Raw genomic sequence first — 17500 nt, forward strand, 5'->3', positions numbered from 1 at the left:
TATTCTCACAATTCCGACACTTGCATACATCTGTGCAGGACAACGTAGAGGAGTGACACGAACACTGTCCTGTTTTGCAGTTTGACATTTTACAGGCGCAGTTGACTACCTGCAAGATCATTTCTGGGGCAGGGTCCTGTGTCATCCACAGAATTGACAATTCGTCCCCTGTCATTCGCCAGCCATAGCCAAATGGAGTAGGAGCATTGATCAAGGGGGATAGCGCCCGTCTATGTATGGCGGCTAGATAGTGAGCACGCAGAATACATTGGTACAGGGTGTCATTTGTAGGTGGCATAGACTGTTCTCCTGGTGACGAAGCCAAACAAAATACTCTGTATCTTGTGTCATTCACATCCGCTGCCGACTCTTGACCGTAAATAGCACAAACGAACCTCACCAATGAAATCACGGTTTTTGCTGCTATATTGAAATCGGACCCCAGCCTCGCACGAAAGTCTCGTTTTTGGACATGGCTGAAAAGGTCTTCTTTTTTCCTTTACGGATAACATTCTATAAAAACAACTTGTCGAGTCGCATCCGGTCAGGATGTGAAATCCAACGAGAGCCTGAGACAATTCCTCCCCCAAGTTACTTCTGATGCGTCCAATGTCAATCACACGGGCGCGATTTTTCACGCCAGTTGAAAAAAACAAATTTGCCTGTATTTGTGCACCGAGTGCAACAGCGATCACTGTGACGTCAGTATCGGGACTGTGAATGACAATATCACGGTAGCTGGAACCGGCGTGCTTTGCATGGAGCATGAGGCGGGTGTCCGCTTCCTCGTGATCGCACTGCAACTCATCCACTAACTGTACACATATCTCACTTGATATCGCTTTCAGCACGTGACACTGGTCAGAATGTGTCACATAAATGCTGTAATCGCACCCTAGGTTAGGCATACTGGTTGACCGCCAAGTGATGAAGAGAAAATCAATCAGTGCTTCTTTATTCTTACCACTGGCGAGAAACTTCTTCCACTGACTTGGGACTTTTTGATCGGGGCCGTACAACAATCTAGTTACACTTAAGTACCTTGGGTACTTCGTCGAGAATGCTCAGCATTTTTGATTGAGATGCCAGGGTATCGATCACACACAAAATCAATCCTAGAGCTGCCAAAACTCACCATTATTTTAATGAGGGCAGCTTGGATATTTTGAGCCAGGTTGAGAAATGTCTCCGGTATACGGACAAGTCCCTGAATCACAGCCATGCCATTGACTATAACAGCAGGGTCGTGAGGCATTGAAAGAGCAAGGACATTGTCTACCCTATGCTCCATCAAATCCATCAACACGGATTTATTGGTTTTTGCAAGACTACCATCCGCACTGGCAAGGGGAAGCGAGACAGGACTTAGCGAATATGAAAGTACCTCTCGCATGTCGAGTTTCCGTGTCTGACCAATGATCAGCAGTCGTCCGAACAAATTACGATCAGCTTTCAGGGTAATTTCTTTCTTAGATGTTACCCTCGAAGTACTTTTCACTTGTGCAGTAAAAGCTTTGAGCTTCTGACCCTTGAGGATGGAGTAGAAATCGACAGTGTTCGTCAACAAGCGGGATTCCATAAAACCACAGAGTAAATGCTCACCGGCTTCATAGGCATTGAGGAAATCATGCTTCACAGTGGGGCTTGCAATGATCCCAGAACTAATGCTTACCAAGTCAGCTTTCGGATCGAAAGGATCCATCATTGAGGTGGTGGTAGACATGAGGTTTTGTTTGTGTCTCTCATCCCTTATTGTACGAGCTGTATCCAAATCCTTCCGACGACGTGATTCAGAATGACTACCCGCTAGGGTCTGACATTGTCGGGTTATAGCTGCACGTTCATTCTGTGAAAGGATCCAGTGGTGAACGGCTGCTCTATCAAGGCTGAAGTTGGTGATTCCTGTTGGTGTTTTCGAATCGCGGTTGACAGTCTGCTCGATAGCCTGGTCGCAAGCTATAGAGGCAAAACCATGTTGGTCTTGTCGTTGGACTGTCCACTGACCACGTTCACGAAGTTCGGCATAGCACTGAGGATGGGTCTCCGGAAGGCCAATCATTTCAACCCAATAAGCCGTCAAATATCGGGAATAATGTACTCGATCGTACGAAAAAAAACCATGGCAACATAGATCTGGTTGCAGCGAGATGGAGCTCCCAGTTGGATTCCCGAGGGGCTCGAATGAAAAGGAGCAATAGAGTCACCATCTCCAAGTGTGACGTCCAGAAATCGAAGGTGGGATGAAACTTCCTTTGCTCTTCAACAAACTTGTCGTACACAGACAGAATTGCAAATCAAAATGATCAAATTTGATTTAGCTCATAACAAATAGCTCGGTACGTTCCTGCTGTGAGTGTTTCAGCTTTAACTAGTTTATCACGCTTTGGCCCATGGACTCAGTTAAGATAACGTGACTCTTTCTTGAAACAATGCAAATACGTGGGAGGATATGGCCTTGTGAAGAGATTTGCAATGCCGATCTTGATCGCAGACTCTTCTTTGGTGATGACAGCACACCAGGCTTTTGAACAGAAGCATCTACTGCAGATACTTCAGTGGCTCCCTCAAAAGCGTGCAAGCATCGTTTCTTACTCGCAAGCCGTCTCTTTTTATCGGTCAACCGTCTGTAGCACGTCGGATGGTAACCAGCACTCGGTGGAATGTTGGTGAAGCCAATGCCAGCATGGCTGTGATAACGCGACCGGGCGATGTCACCCCTTTCCCCGGGTAAATGTAGCCATTTTCCCAAGCACTCGCGATATTTACCCCATCTAACCTCAGGAAATGGACATACATTCTGTTCTTGCACCGATGACAGATGCAAAACACACCATGAAGGCGACTTCTCCTGGGATTGTGCTCGGGACATCACTAAGTTAAGGCCGACGTGGAAGCTGCCATGACAGTACAAGTAGTACCCGTGTTTTCAAAAATACGGCTGCTGATTGGTTGCAGCTGATATTGCTACGCCAGCTGGCCGACTTCTCGGCCAACGTATGCAGTTAATCGCCGATTACACTTTGAAAAATAGTGCGTGTAACTTCTAATTAATGCTCAGACTTGGGCGTTGTTCACATGGAGAACTTTTTACATGTTACAGCAAATATCATTTAGACCAAATTGGGAGTGAAAATAAGTCGCACCCTTTTCACGGAACGAAAGGGAACGATAGCGGCGGACAGCCCACGGCCTAACTCTTCCATACAGATCTTCTCCAGATCCTTCAGGTCTTGGGGCTATCGCTGGGCAACACAGACTTTCAGCCTCTCCAAATATTTTCTATTGGGTTCAGGTCTGGAGACTGGCAAGGCCACTCCAGGACCTTGAGATGCTTCTTACAGAGCCACTCGTTAGTTGCCCTGGCTGTGTTTCGGGTCGTTGTCATGCTGGAAGACCCAGCCATACCCCATCTTCAATGCTCTTGTTGAGGGAAGGAGATTGTTGGCCAAGATCTCGCGATACATTGCCCCATCCATCCTCCCCTCAATACGGTGCAGTCGTCCTGTCCCCTTTGCAGAAAAGCATCCCAAAGAATGATGTTTCCACCTCCATGCTTCATGGTTGGGATGGTGTTCTTGGGATTGTACTCATCCTTCTTCTTCCTCCAAACACGGCGAGTGGAGTTTAAACCAAAAAGCTCTATTTTGGTCTCATCAGACCGCATGACCTACTCCCATTCCTCCACTGGATCATCCAGATGGTCGTTGGCAAACTTCAGACGGGCCTGGACATGAGCTGGCTTGAGCAGAGGGACCTTGCGTGCGCTGCAGGATTTTAATCCATGACGGCGTAGTGTGTTACTTATGGTTTTCTTTGATACCTGTGGTCCCAGCTCTCTTCAGGTCATTGACCAGGTCCTGCCATGCAGTTCTGGGCTGATCCCTCACCTTTCTCATGATCATTGAGGCTCCACGAGGTGAGATCTTGCATGGAGCCCCAGACCGAGGGAGATTGACTGCTATCTTGAACTTCTTCCATTTTCTAATAATTGCGCCAACAGTTATTGCCTTCTCACCAAGCTGCTTGCCTATTGTCCTGTAGCCCATCCCCGCCTTGTGCAAGTCTACAATTTTGGCCCTGATGTTCTTAGACAGCTCTCTGGTCTTGCCCATTGTGGAGAGGTTGGACTCTGATTGATTGAGTGTGGACAGCTGTCTTTTATGCAGATAACGAGTTTAAACAGATGCAGTTAATACAGGTAATGAGTGGGGAATGGGAGGGCTTCTTAAAGACAAAACTAACAGGTCTGTGAGTGCCAGAATTCTTTCTGGTTGGTAGGTAATCAAATACTTATTTCATGCAATAAAATGCAAATTAATTATTTAAAAATCATACAATGTGATTTTCAGGATTTTTGTTTTGGATTCCGTCTTTCACAGTTGAAGTGCACCTATGATAAAAATTACAGACCTCTACGTGCTTTGTAAGTGGGAAAACCTGCAAAATCGGCAGTGTATCAAATACTTGTTCTCCCTACTGTGTGTGTGTGTGTGTGTGTGTGTGTGTGTGTGTGTGTGTGTGTGTGTGTGTGTATGTGTGTGTGTGTGTGTGTGTGTGTGTGTGTGTGTGTGTGTGTGTGTGTGTGTGTGTGTGTGTGTGTGTGTGTGTGTGTGTGTGTGTGTGTGTGTGTGTGTGTATATATATTGTTACGAATTCTGGTCCGCCCGGCGTGCGATCGGCCTCGCAACTCTAATAGCAGCCGCGTCGCCAACCGGACAGACAATTCAGTCGTGACCCTCCTGGAACTACCGCCAAGAGCCAGTCACGGGTAGGGGTTTAACCTCACCACAACCCAGTCCGCATTCTACCCGTGCGAAATAGGGTGAATCGCCGAATGTCGATATACCTAAGTACCCGCGCGGGTAGCGTACTGAGTAGTTGTACCACGCCGCAGGTCGGCTCCGGACATGAACCGCTTAAGCGGCTCGTTCCGTGCTGAGGGGATAACCGAGCGGAGTTATCCCTGACCTCGACGGTTCAGATTACTTACTGGGTTTCTGAACACACTACCAATCCCTTCCGTGATGCAAGATGGAACTTTCAAACGAAGGAAAGGACGCAACGAAACGGGTCACAATTTAATAAGCACTTTTATTTCACACACACACAAGGCAAGCACGTATTCACAGCCATACAGTAAGAATGCACATATAACAGTCAAAGCAATGAAAGCAACACAGAGCTTCAACCGAATAAAGCAATGTACAAGCACTTATTCAGGTTGACTTAAAATACTGGCGCCACACACACATTTACACAAAAGGCAAATAATAGCCACCCTCATAGGCAAGGGGGCAGACAGGTCCGTGGACCAAATGTACGTGGGACCTGGGTGAGCGGCCAGGTCCACAAGACCGAAGGGGTCTTAGCCGCGCCCTCGTGGCACGATTGCGGGCTTGCCGCAATGTCAGTGTAAAGGCCCAGTCACACCTTGACGTTTTAGCCAGCGATGGCAGCGTATTAAAATTTATGTAAAACGCTGGCTTACGTTGAACTTTTGATGTTTTTTTTTTTAAAGATTCGGACGTATTCATAGCGACTTGGTCTTATGTATAACGCATTAGTAACGGACACAGAACGTTTCGTTGTGTTATAGATAACTTATACCAACGAATGCTGAACCTGTTGTCGGCCTCCACAACCTATGCCCAACGATAGTCTAACTTAGGCATAGCGCGTTGCACGCATCGCCGACGATGTCGTGACGTAGCCTATTAAAAGGCTGACGCACAACGATTCGAATCATAACTGCCGTAGAAATGGAAGTGTCAACATCGCAGTCACACCTTGGCGATCTTGCCAGCGTATGCCAACCTAAAAAATGTGTCTAAAACGTTGGGGCACGTCAAATACGGTGTGAGTAAGTTTGGTATACGTGAGTAGAACGCTAAAGTATGCTATTATATGTCGTAGTAAGTAGAGTACGTCAAGAAATTTTAAACATGTTCAAAATTTTACGACGTACTTGGCGTATGACACACGTTCCGCATGCGATGGGGATAAGTTGTACACACAATATGCGGACGCTTACACACGTCCACAAAGGCTACTTATAAGCTACTCATAAGTCGAAACACGTCGCGGTAATGTCTTTTTTACGCGAAACTTATTTCTAACTTATGTTTGACGTGCTTTGAACCAATTCTTCACGTAGTCCCAACACACATTGACGTATGTAGACGTATTCCAATGACGTCTTCCGGTCGACAAAAAAATAAATGAACGTGTTTCTAACTTACAACTGCCATATAAAGACGTGTTCCCAGCGATTTTGGGAATTGGTATATAAAAATGGTGTTCATAAAAGGGGAACCCAACAGTGTTTTCGAGTCCTTTTTGAGTCAATGTCCATGTCAGCAGTAACAGTATCAGTATTAGTATTAGTATTAGTAGTAGTTTGTTCATGTTGGCAGTAGTAGGTGAGTGTGAGGGGGAGGGTGTGGGTTATGATGGATCCTCCTTGCGTCCGCGTGTCCACGGGTAGGAGACATCTTTGCACCATTGTTCGAAGTTCTTCGCAGCTATTTTTTTATGGGGCTTTTTCAACAATGAACTATGGCTTGTTTTTACGATTTAGGTCTATTCATAACGGGTTGGACAAATGCACAATGAACTAATAATGTGCATAGAGCGCTTCGATAACTTATAGATACGGTATACCAACGAATAATTATCGTGTAGCCGGCGTTCACAAACTATGCCCAACGATAGCCTAACTTATCCATATCGTGCGGCAGTTTATCTTTGCCGGTGACGTGGGGTTTGCTATTCATAGGCTGCCACTCAACGATTTAAATGGCTGCATCTCCACTATTGAAAGTAGACGCTTGCGCTCAACAATTGGATTTTTTTTACACTCAACGACTTTTAAACGGTACCACTCAGCTATTTTCATTGTTTACAATGAACGATTTAAATTGCTGTCACTCGCCTTTGTTTTTTGACGCTGGGGTTTGGAAATTTGAAGCGTTTCTTCTGAACATGTTAAAACGCTCAAACTCGACTATTTTAAATAGATGCTGCCGATGGACAATTGGAATCATAGCCAAGCTAAACATCGAAGTGTGAACATCCTCGTCATGCCGAAGAAAAGTTTGAAGAATGCTGCAAATAAGTGTCCTGGCCGTGGCCGTGGACGCTGACGCAAAGACGATCCATTATACCGACGTCTTTCAGCCTATGAGTAACTTAAAAGTAACGTCTGTCGACGTGTGGCAACGATCGCGTAATGTGCCAACAACACGTTAATCATAGGTTAGAAATAAGTTTTGGGTACGCTAAACATTACCTCGGCGTGTCTCAACTTATGATTAACTTACAAGTAGCATGTGTTGCCGTCTGTCAACGATCGCAGACCGTGCATACAACTTGTGGCCAGCGTAGCGGAACGTGTGAGTCATACGCCGGCATACGTCGTGAAATTTCAAGCATGCAAAAATTTGAGGACAACCGAAAAGTACAACGTTTAAAGCCAGCGTACAACGACGTATGGCAGTGTTTTTCAGCGTGCTCTCAATGTTATCAAAACTTACCCATAACGTATTCAACGTGTGCCAGCGTTTTAGAAAATTTTTTCAAAAATCGGCATACGTTGGCTAAAACGTCAAGGTGTGACTGGGCCTTAACATGCCTGACTCCGTGCCCCTGGCGTGGTTGGTGAGCTCCTTTAGGCGTGCATTGCGCAGGCACGTGTTGGTCGGTCGACACCACGGTTGGGGTGGGGAACGGACGGAGTTACTGGTGCTATCTCAGCGGGGATGGGGGGAATTGTTGATGCTCGAGGTGGAGAGAGGGGAATGGCGGACGCTCCGTCCCGCTAGCGGGGCCTTGGGACCGCACCGACTCCGGTGAACTCTCGCCCCTGAGCCGTCTTCCGCATCCCTGCTTCACTCCGCGACTCGTCTCTCGACCTCAACTCCGAGCTCCGTCCCCTTCGCTGTCTGATCCCCGCAAACACACGACTCAGACTCCACGACCTCAACCACGACCCAACAACGACAACCTCGATGACGACCTCCGTCTTCACTCGACCAGCCACGAGTCGCCTTGTGCTCGCGTCTTTATAGACCGGGGGAGGAGCGTGTATGTAAATTCGCGGATCAAATCGCGCTTGGAGGCAGGGCCACACCACCCGATGTACAGCCATTGGTCGGGCAAAAAGGGGCGTGAGCCTCTCTTGATCCGAATTTCCTCCTAAAAGGAATCCACATTCATCGCGCTTGGGGGCGGGGCCACACCGCCCGATGCTCGCCCATTGGACGGAGGAAAAGGGAGCGTGAACCTCCCCTGATCAGATTTCTTCTCCCGTAAAGGCATCCATTTGTACTCGCGACTCGACGCGTTCGGCAACAATCACCGAACGGGCCCTGGGCAGCACGACGTTCGGTGTTGACAGGTGGTGTGGTTGATGGTTGTGGAAGGAGAAAGGCGAAGGTGGTGGGGGGTTTGCTGTGGTGGTTTGGTTGTTGGCGGGCGTCGTTTGAGAATGGGGGTGTGGCGATGCTTGCGGGGTGGGGTTGTGGAGGTGAAGGTAGTGACGGTTTGTTGTAGTTGTTTGGGGGTGTTGGTGGTGGCGATTTGGTAGTTGGGGGGTGATTGGTCCAAAATAATGACAGATAAAGAAAAATGGGTAACTCAAAGCGTCGCAGTCCGGATGAATCACACATATTTCCTCCAAACAACGGGTGTGGACTAACTACACATTAACTTATCGATATAATTAACTTAAGGACCTTTCTGGTGTATTGCAAATTTCCACAGCCGTAACAATATATATATATATATATATATATATATATATATATATATACATTTATATATATATATATATATATATATATATATATATATATATATATATATATATATATATATATATATATATATATATATATATATTCCATTGTTATTCTCTGTGGCTTTCCTTTTATTTTTCTTTCTTTTTGTTTCTTTGTTCCTTATTCATGGCAACATCTTTTAGGTTACAAACTCTAAACTCGGGGAAAAATACAACTTTGTGTGGGAGCAACATATGCTATGTGTCCACAGCCTCATGCGGGGATGCATAAATTCTCGATGTAAATGTGTACCATGTGCTGCCACCTGGTGGTGGTGGCAAAGGGTATTACAATTTACAAATTTCCTTTGCTTATAAAGTGTTCCTCATTCACGTTTGTCTTCCTGCACCATTACAAATAAGTAGAGATATACAAGAACTAAAAACATTATAAGTCCGCCCATGAAGCCGTGTGACTGCATGTCTATAATGACTTGCTGTTTGAATGTCAATTTCACCCTGAATTCAGACACGTAGGTCGAATAATACGTACTATTGGAATGTACTTTTTGACCCTTGAGGCTGCTGAGACCCCTTCGACCGTTAAATACCCTTTAAGACCCCAAGGACACAAAAAACCCGAAGACCAAAAATAACCAAAACCCGAGAACGTTAGGTCTGTTTCTGGTGTATTTTCCCCCTCCATCCCCTCCCTAACCTCAAAGGGCCGCACAGCTGTCACTGCACGTGAAATGGCTGAATGCTTAAACTCAGTGTTTGCTTCCAAATCTTGTGTCCCAAATGCATCGCTTTCTGTATCCACCTTACCCAGTCTAACCCAGCTGTCCCAGGACTCTCTGTCCTTTTCTCTTGCCAAGGTGGAGAGCTTGCTGTCAAACCTCGACTCGGATTCTCCAACAGGTCCAGATGGCATCAGCCCACGTGTCCTAAAAACCTGCTCTGCTGCTCTTGCTCACCCTCTCTCTGATCTATTCACCATCTCATTTGCTCAAGGTCATCTGCCATCTGCTTGGAAATCAGTAAACATTACCGCTCTGCATAAAAAAGTTGCAAAAACAGATCCCTGCAATGACAGACCAATCGGCCTACTCACAATCATCAGCAAGGTTATGGAATCCATCTTCGCTTCAGACATTAAATCCTTCCTCTTCTCCAATGGCTTGATTTCCAATCATCAAGTTGGATTCAGAACTTGTCACTCTACCCTGGATATGCTGCTTCTACTCTCCCAACAATGGATGGAGATCCTCAATGCCAGACATGAAATCAGAGCCATCTCCCGAGACATATCACGTGATTTTGATAGTCTGGAACCCTGCCATGCTCTCCAAAATCTCTTCCTATGGTATCGACGGACATCTCCACTCATGGCTCGCAGACTTCCTCTCCTGTTGCTGCCAACGTGTGGCCCTTCATGGAGTTCTCGCATCCCCTCTTCCTGTCCTGGCTGGAGTTCCTCAAGGCAGTGTTCTGGGCCCTGTTCTTTTTCTGGTTTTCGTCAATGATCTCTCTGACTCTCTGGAAAATCCTCTTTATCTCTTTGCTGATGTCTCCACCCTCTGCCATACCATCTGTCATCCCTCAGATCAGAAAGCAGCAGCTTCTTTACTCTCTGCAAATCTGGATTTAAGTCACAAGCTGGTCCAACATGTGGAACATGTCTTTCAATCCTGACAAATCTCACTCTCACTATGTCTCTCCGAAAGGACCATCTGGAACCCCCCCCCCCCCCCCATTTACTTTCTCAACAATCCTCTTGAAGAACCCCTTTCATTCAAGCTTCTGGGTCTCACTATCTGCCATGATCTTTCCTGGGAAAGCCACATTTCCAAGCTGGCCTCCAAAGCCAGCCGTCGACTGGGCATCCTCCGTCATGCAAGGTCCTTCCTTGGCACACCTGAGCTCCTGACCACATGCAAGGTTTTTGTCCGCAGCCTGACTGAGTACTGCTCTCTTCTCTGGGCTGGTGCTCCTGCCTCTCACATTTCTCAGCTTCACGCTGTGGAAACCAAGGCATTTAGGATCATTGGTATCTCCCTCGATGAGGCAGAGTCTTTGGGCTTCTCACTTTTTCACCGCAGGCAGGTCGGTGGTCTTTGTCTTCTACTGTCTCCTTGCTGGCCTCCCCCCCCCCACCCGCTCTGTCTGTGATATGTCCCCCCACCCGCTCTGTCTGTGATAGAGACACATGTACAATGTCCCCCCCCATATTTCCGCAGGGCGCTCAAGGTCCACCAGCAACCCCCTTCTGGTTAAACTACCAAAATCAAGAATCACTGCTCATCTTCACACTTTCATTTCTCTCCCCCCCCCCCCCCCACCTTTGGAACAAGCTCTCACACACTCTTCAATTCCATGCTTCCCTCAAGGTCTCCAAAACAGCTGTTCAGCACCATCTTTTATCTTCCCCCATCCAAAACTATGATCTTTTCTACCCCCTTTAATCCACCGCAAACCCACCTCATTCAAATTCATTGCTTTCCTTTCTGAAAGTCCCTGTCGTGTCTATCTTGTTTAAGCTATGTACCCTGCCCCATCTCTCTCCCTTCCACAGATGTCCTCATGTCTCAGTTCCCCACTGTTTTATCCTTCCCTCTCCCGCCCCTCTTGTCTCTTCCCCCCCTTGTTGTACGTTCTGTGCGTTCACTTTCAGTCGAGCCTCAACATTGTATGCAAAAAAAAAGAAAGTCTCAGATGACCTAAAAGTCCTCGAGGACCCAAAAGAGCACAAAGACCCAGATGACCCAAAGATCCACGAGGAGTCAAAAGACCATGATGACCCAAAAGACGACGGAGACCCAATACACCCAGATGACCCAAAGGTGCCTGACTACCAATAAGACCCTGAGGACTGAAAATAATCTGAGGACCAACATACCCAGGAGACTCAAAAGACCAAGATGACCCAAAATACCCTGAGGAACCAAGAGGACCAAAAGACCCACAAGATCACATCACGTCACGTCAGGTCAGGTTTGGGAGCATGTGCCGGAGCAGCGCGTCACTGCGTCCACTTTCCGCCAGTATTGTCAAAGCCTGTCATCATGTGTGAGACATTTATAGCGGGAATAGACATTAGGATGAACGAGAGGAAAAGGGAGGGGGGGGCTAGGGACACCTCAGAGGCTGTTTTCAGTCTGCAAAGTGACCAATATAACAATTTTTGGCAAACAGGACGACTAATTTTGTCCTAGTGAAGCGACGGGTAGGCTCTGTTAGTTTTAAAATAAAATGTTTTAAAATATAAAATCAATTTAAACTAGAACTACGTTGTCGATGGCACACCATCGCATATTCATGCGCGCACTGCTTTGTCCCATTAATGCTTGGTGAAATTTTATCTTGCAAATTGGATTGACTATTCTTTTATATTTGATGTGCTTTATGACCAAACGATGTTTACTAAATCAGAAGTCATTGCAAGCATGTCAACATTTCATGAAACATTAATTTAACACTGTCCAGCAATATAGAACTGTGCACCAATTTAATCATAGGAATGAACTGTGTATAATATTTATAATTATTCATAATCAATTAGATAAATACAGTAAAACCTGTGACTGTTTGTCACTTATGGGGGCCACATAAGTAAGTTCTTTATGAAAGAATTTACCATGTACAATGGTAAATACACTTAAAAAAAAAGCTACAAGACAATTTTTTTTTTAATCGACTCCCATGACCCCAACCCCTCTGGCCCGGCCCCTCGGGGTCATATCAAAAATCTGAAAGTGTTGTGCACTTCCCCATACATATATCTACTATGTCCCAAAGTTTCAAGTTCCTATTTCAAACGGTGTAGGAGGAGTTACAGGGTAAGACAGACGGACGGCGGAGACAATCACAATATTTCCGCTTTTCTTCGAAAGCGTGGGAATAATAAGATAGCACTCATTAGTGATGGGTGTGGATGGTGTTTGCAGAGGTGGGTGGGCTGAATGAGCGAGTGGTGGAGTTAATGGGACAGCCTCAGCACTCTCCCCATATCAACTGCTTGTTCTCCAGCATCAAAACGCTGTAAAATCTCCAATGTATTGTCTCAACTAATACTTTTTCTTGTTTTCTTACTACCAGACTCACTGCTATCAGTTATTTAGTGTTTTTGACTCATCTTTATAAGGAATCACGCTTCAAACAACATCAGAATGGTGTGATACAACTGTTCAGCGTGTACATACGCCTCTATGTCTACATGACACAAAGCTGTTCGCTGTGATCTGCTGGCAAACAAAGCAATAGGGAACATCACAATGTTAAAAGGATATATGTTCCTTTTTGTATCAGCGAGATAAGATATAATGAAACTAGGTTAACCAGACCATTGTTGAGTGAGGAATTAGTGTACACATGAAGCTAATGCAGAAGTGATTGGATTTAATTATTTCATTATTATTGTGAAGATTTGGACTGTTTGTGAGGAATTTGTCGATGAGGTAGTTCTTGCAATGCTTTTCTGGTCTCTGTGCACCGCACAGGAAACAGTGCTGACCTGCGGCTCGTCAAAACCTTCATCGAGCTAGGGCTGCCAAAAGCAAAGATTGACTTCCTCATGTCGGAACGCAATCAGGTATAATCTGCACGGCCTGACGGGCATTTTAAAAAAAATCTTTGTGCATGACCATTTGTTTCCATCCCACTGCTGTTCTTGCTGCCATTTTCACTGGCTCGGTTCTTATCCAGGATTATGACGTCATTATTTATCTTCGCAACTTGCTTGCCTTGGCCGTTTTTTTATAGGTTTCCCTTGAAAATCTGAAATACCTTTGGCATTCTTTGACTCCCATATAACATCGTTCATTTTGTGAGTTTAACAATGCCTTTGCAATGCTGTCATCTACAATTGCTTCACATCTGATCTGGATTTTTCCCTATGTCTATGTCCTGGGGCACCGCGGGGCATGTCAGGGTGACACCTTTGCAGACTTTGAGACCATGACTGACCGCCTACTCGAGGAAATTGTACAGTATGTACAGATTTACAACCTCTCGCTGTCCAAGATCAGGTATTTATTAGGTGATGGTGCTTGAAGCTTTCCAAACCTCCTTGCTTATCATTTTAATTTCTCTCCTTGTCTTTCTTGTGTTGCATTTTCTTCTGCAACATTGTGCCACAAATTGGTTTAAAAGGTTGATGTTGTAAAAATATGAAGATGTATTTTTTTTTTTCCTCTATAAGTTGTCAAGAATGCACATTTCCACTTACGAGGCCAAAACCAAAAATGCTGGTTTTCCAGAATCATTAAACAGTAACAGTAAAAATGCTGGTTTCCCCTCAATAAATAGGGTATGGAGGTCAGAAATTTTATATTTTATTTGGGGTGGGGGAGATTTTTTTTTGTGTCTGTTTAAATGGAAGTCTGTTTTTGTGTGTCAGTATGCAGAGACAGTGATTTCTTCATTTCAAAAAAACCTTAACAAGAACATTGTTTTTTTGAAAAAAAAAAATTTGTTTCGAATTTTGAAGCATTTATTTTGCATGTGTATCTATAAAATACAATTTTCCTTGAGTCCACACCGAAAATCCTCCACGGCGCCCCTGGATGGTATATTTTGCCATAGTCGTCAATTAGTGGGGGAATGTGTTGGAGGATGTCGTTGAAGTGTCTTTGTGGTGTCATCTTAATGTGTCTCAGGGTCTGTGGGTGGTTAGACATGTGAATGTATATAATATATATATATATATATATATATATATATATATATATATATATATATATATATATATATATATATATATATATATCTTCTCTTCTTCTTCTTTTGGCTGCTCCCGATAGGGGTCGCCACAGCGGATCATCCGTATGATCCGCATAGTGATTTGGCACATGTTTTACGCCGGATGCCCTTCCTGTCGCAACCCTGGTCGCCTCTTACGACACAGGGATATGGTATACCTATTTTAACCGGGGTATACACCGGCCCAGTATACTGGTACTCATTTCGCCGACCTCGGAAGGATGACAGGCTGAGTCAACCCCCTGGTGTATTAATTCAGTGGACCAACGGGGCTTGAACTCAGGACCTTTTGGATCCCAAGCCGCTGCCCTAACCACTGCGCCAACACCAGGTATATATATATATATATATATATATATATATATATATATATATATATATATATATATATATATATATATATATATATATATATATATATATATATATATATATATATATATATATATATATATATATATATATATATATATATATATATATATATATATATATATATATATATATATATATATATACACATACACATACACATACATACATACATACATACATACATACACACACATACACACATACACACACACATACACACACACACATACACATACGCATACACATACACATACACATACACACACACATACACATACACATACACATACACATACACATACACATACACATACACATACACATACACATACACATACATACACATACATACATACACATACACATACATACACACACATACACATACATACATACACATACACACACATACACATACACATACACATACACATACACATACACATACACATACACATACACATATATATATATATATATACATATACACATATACATATATATATATATATACACATACACATACACATACACATACATATATACATATATACATATATACATATATACATATATACATATATACATATATACATATATACATATATATATACATATATATATATATTGTTGCGAATTCGCGCCCGCCGGTGTGCGATCGGCCACGTGACTCGAATCGCGGCACGTCGCCCACCGGACGGACAATTCTGTCGTGACCTTCTCGGACTAACGCCGGGAGCTAGTCATGGGTGGGCCTTTCGGCCTCACCACGATCGTGCCAATCGGCCACCCGCGTGGGATAGGGTTGTTCGCCAAACTCGACCTACCTAAGTACCGACGCGGATGGTAAACCGGGCGATCGCACCTCGCCGCAGGTCGACTCCGGACACGGGCCGCTTAAGCGATCCGTTCCATACTATCGGGATAACCGAGCGGTGTTATCGTCGGCCTCGACGGTTCCGATTAATTATCGGGCGTATTAAGCCCACGACGAACCCGTTACGTGAAGCAAGATGGAGATTCAACAAAGGGAAGAACACAGCGAAACGGGGAACAAGTTCACACAAGCACTTTATTCACACAGACACAGAGCACACATATACAGCCAACAGAATCAGAAATGCACATATATCAATCTAAAACAACAACAATGCAGAGCTACGACCGAATACGCGAACACACGGCAACACTTAAAACAATACAACTTGATGGACGGCGCCACCCATAGACATTTACACCAAACCCCAAAAGAAAATGGAAGTGTGACTTCCCTGATAGCGTCGAGTCCTCCTTTTGCGACCGCAACTCCGAGCCCCTCCGGCGTGGTCCGCGAGCTGGTACCGCGTGTCGCTCGTGTGGTCCGCACGACGGTACGGACGGGGTTTTGCGGAAACGGACGGGGTTTGTTCGGTGCTGTTTTCCGCGCTCGCGCACGGATCAAAGAAGCAAGGCAGGAACAACAAGCTCGCAACTCGAACCAGAAGACGACCATGAACCAGAAGACCAACATGAAGGCCAACCCTCAACCAACCACTCGACCAATCACTACTCAAGGTCCGTCCTGTCCGCCTTTTGTAGCGTGGGGCTCCGCCCTTCGCTCCGCCCCGTTTTCGGCCCCGTCTCCCTTCGAGCTTCTTGGAGAAGCCTCTCGAAGGGGGGCGTGACCTCTCGGTTCCCCTCCACCCCACGCCGTGCGGGGGCCGGGGCCGGGGCCGTCAGTCTTGGCTCAGAGCCAGGGAATTATTCCCCCAAAATCAGACCCCTCCTTTACATGACCTTTGACCCCTGCTCGGATCGCACCTCCCCCACACCGAGCGCGGAGAATTTTGACGGGAAAAACATGCGGGAAAACCCCCGAGCATCGTTGTTGGTTTTTGTTTGTTCCCGGAGATCGTAACCGCACAGGGCCTACTGAATGGCGAGTGGCGAAGATGTGGTAGCATAGATGGTGGAGGTGGCATGGTTATAGTGTGGTTGGCGCTGTGGTGAGGATGGCGTGGTTGTTGAGATGCTGTTTGTTTTAAATAAAAGATAGAACAGAAATAAAAAACCAATGTCACCCGCAGGGTGACCCATATCTTGCCAAAAGGTGACCACGTGTGACTTCTTTAAGGTCACACTGAGGTGAACAGAGCTGCTATCCACCAGGAGCGACTCCTTAAGGAATATCTGCCTACGAGAGATTCCGATGAGAATCGTTCTACAGAGTAACTATGAAAAATATGCGTTTGCCTCATAACGTCACCAAATGACGTCATAATGTCTCAAGCTTGACATATCTAGAAAGCACTCATCGAGGTGTTCAATTTGAGGTACTACACGATATGGTTCCTAAAACTTGAAAATTTGACCTTGGGGTCAAATATGTTTGACCTGAGGTGCTAACCATGAAGGTCAAGGCCAATCGCCACCAAAAATTAATCAGATGAGCGCCAGACCATGAACTATATTCCCATGAAGTTTGAAGACTAGCCGATCAAAATTACTCAAAAAATAAGGGTTTCGTCGACTCCCCTGATTTGCGACAAAGTGACCTTGACCTTTGACCTTGACCTTCAAAATTTTGTGCACTGAAAGGGACCTCTATAG

At 45.2% G+C, this 17500-nt stretch overlaps 1 protein-coding gene across 8 annotated transcripts in view; it reads left to right on the top strand.

Moving 5' to 3' along the window:
* The window catches only part of LOC147017248 (protein FAM135A-like), a 105074-nt gene extending 91231 nt beyond the window's left edge, over window positions 1-13843 (top strand). For all 8 annotated transcript variants that reach the window (XM_085846702.1, XM_085846705.1, XM_085846701.1 and 5 more), the window contains 2 exons: window positions 13276-13367; window positions 13706-13843. In XM_085846702.1, coding sequence (XP_085702828.1) covers window positions 13276-13367; window positions 13706-13828 — 215 coding nt within the window. In that variant the 3' untranslated portion in view covers window positions 13829-13843. The remainder of the gene's footprint in view (window positions 1-13275; window positions 13368-13705) is intronic.
* The last annotated feature ends 3657 nt before the right edge of the window (window positions 13844-17500 follow it).

The sequence above is a fragment of the Eptatretus burgeri genome, chromosome 11 (genome assembly GCF_056783735.1).
Source record: "Eptatretus burgeri isolate ZD-2024b chromosome 11, Ebu_testis_v1, whole genome shotgun sequence".
Classification (NCBI taxonomy): Eukaryota; Metazoa; Chordata; class Myxini; order Myxiniformes; family Myxinidae; genus Eptatretus; species Eptatretus burgeri.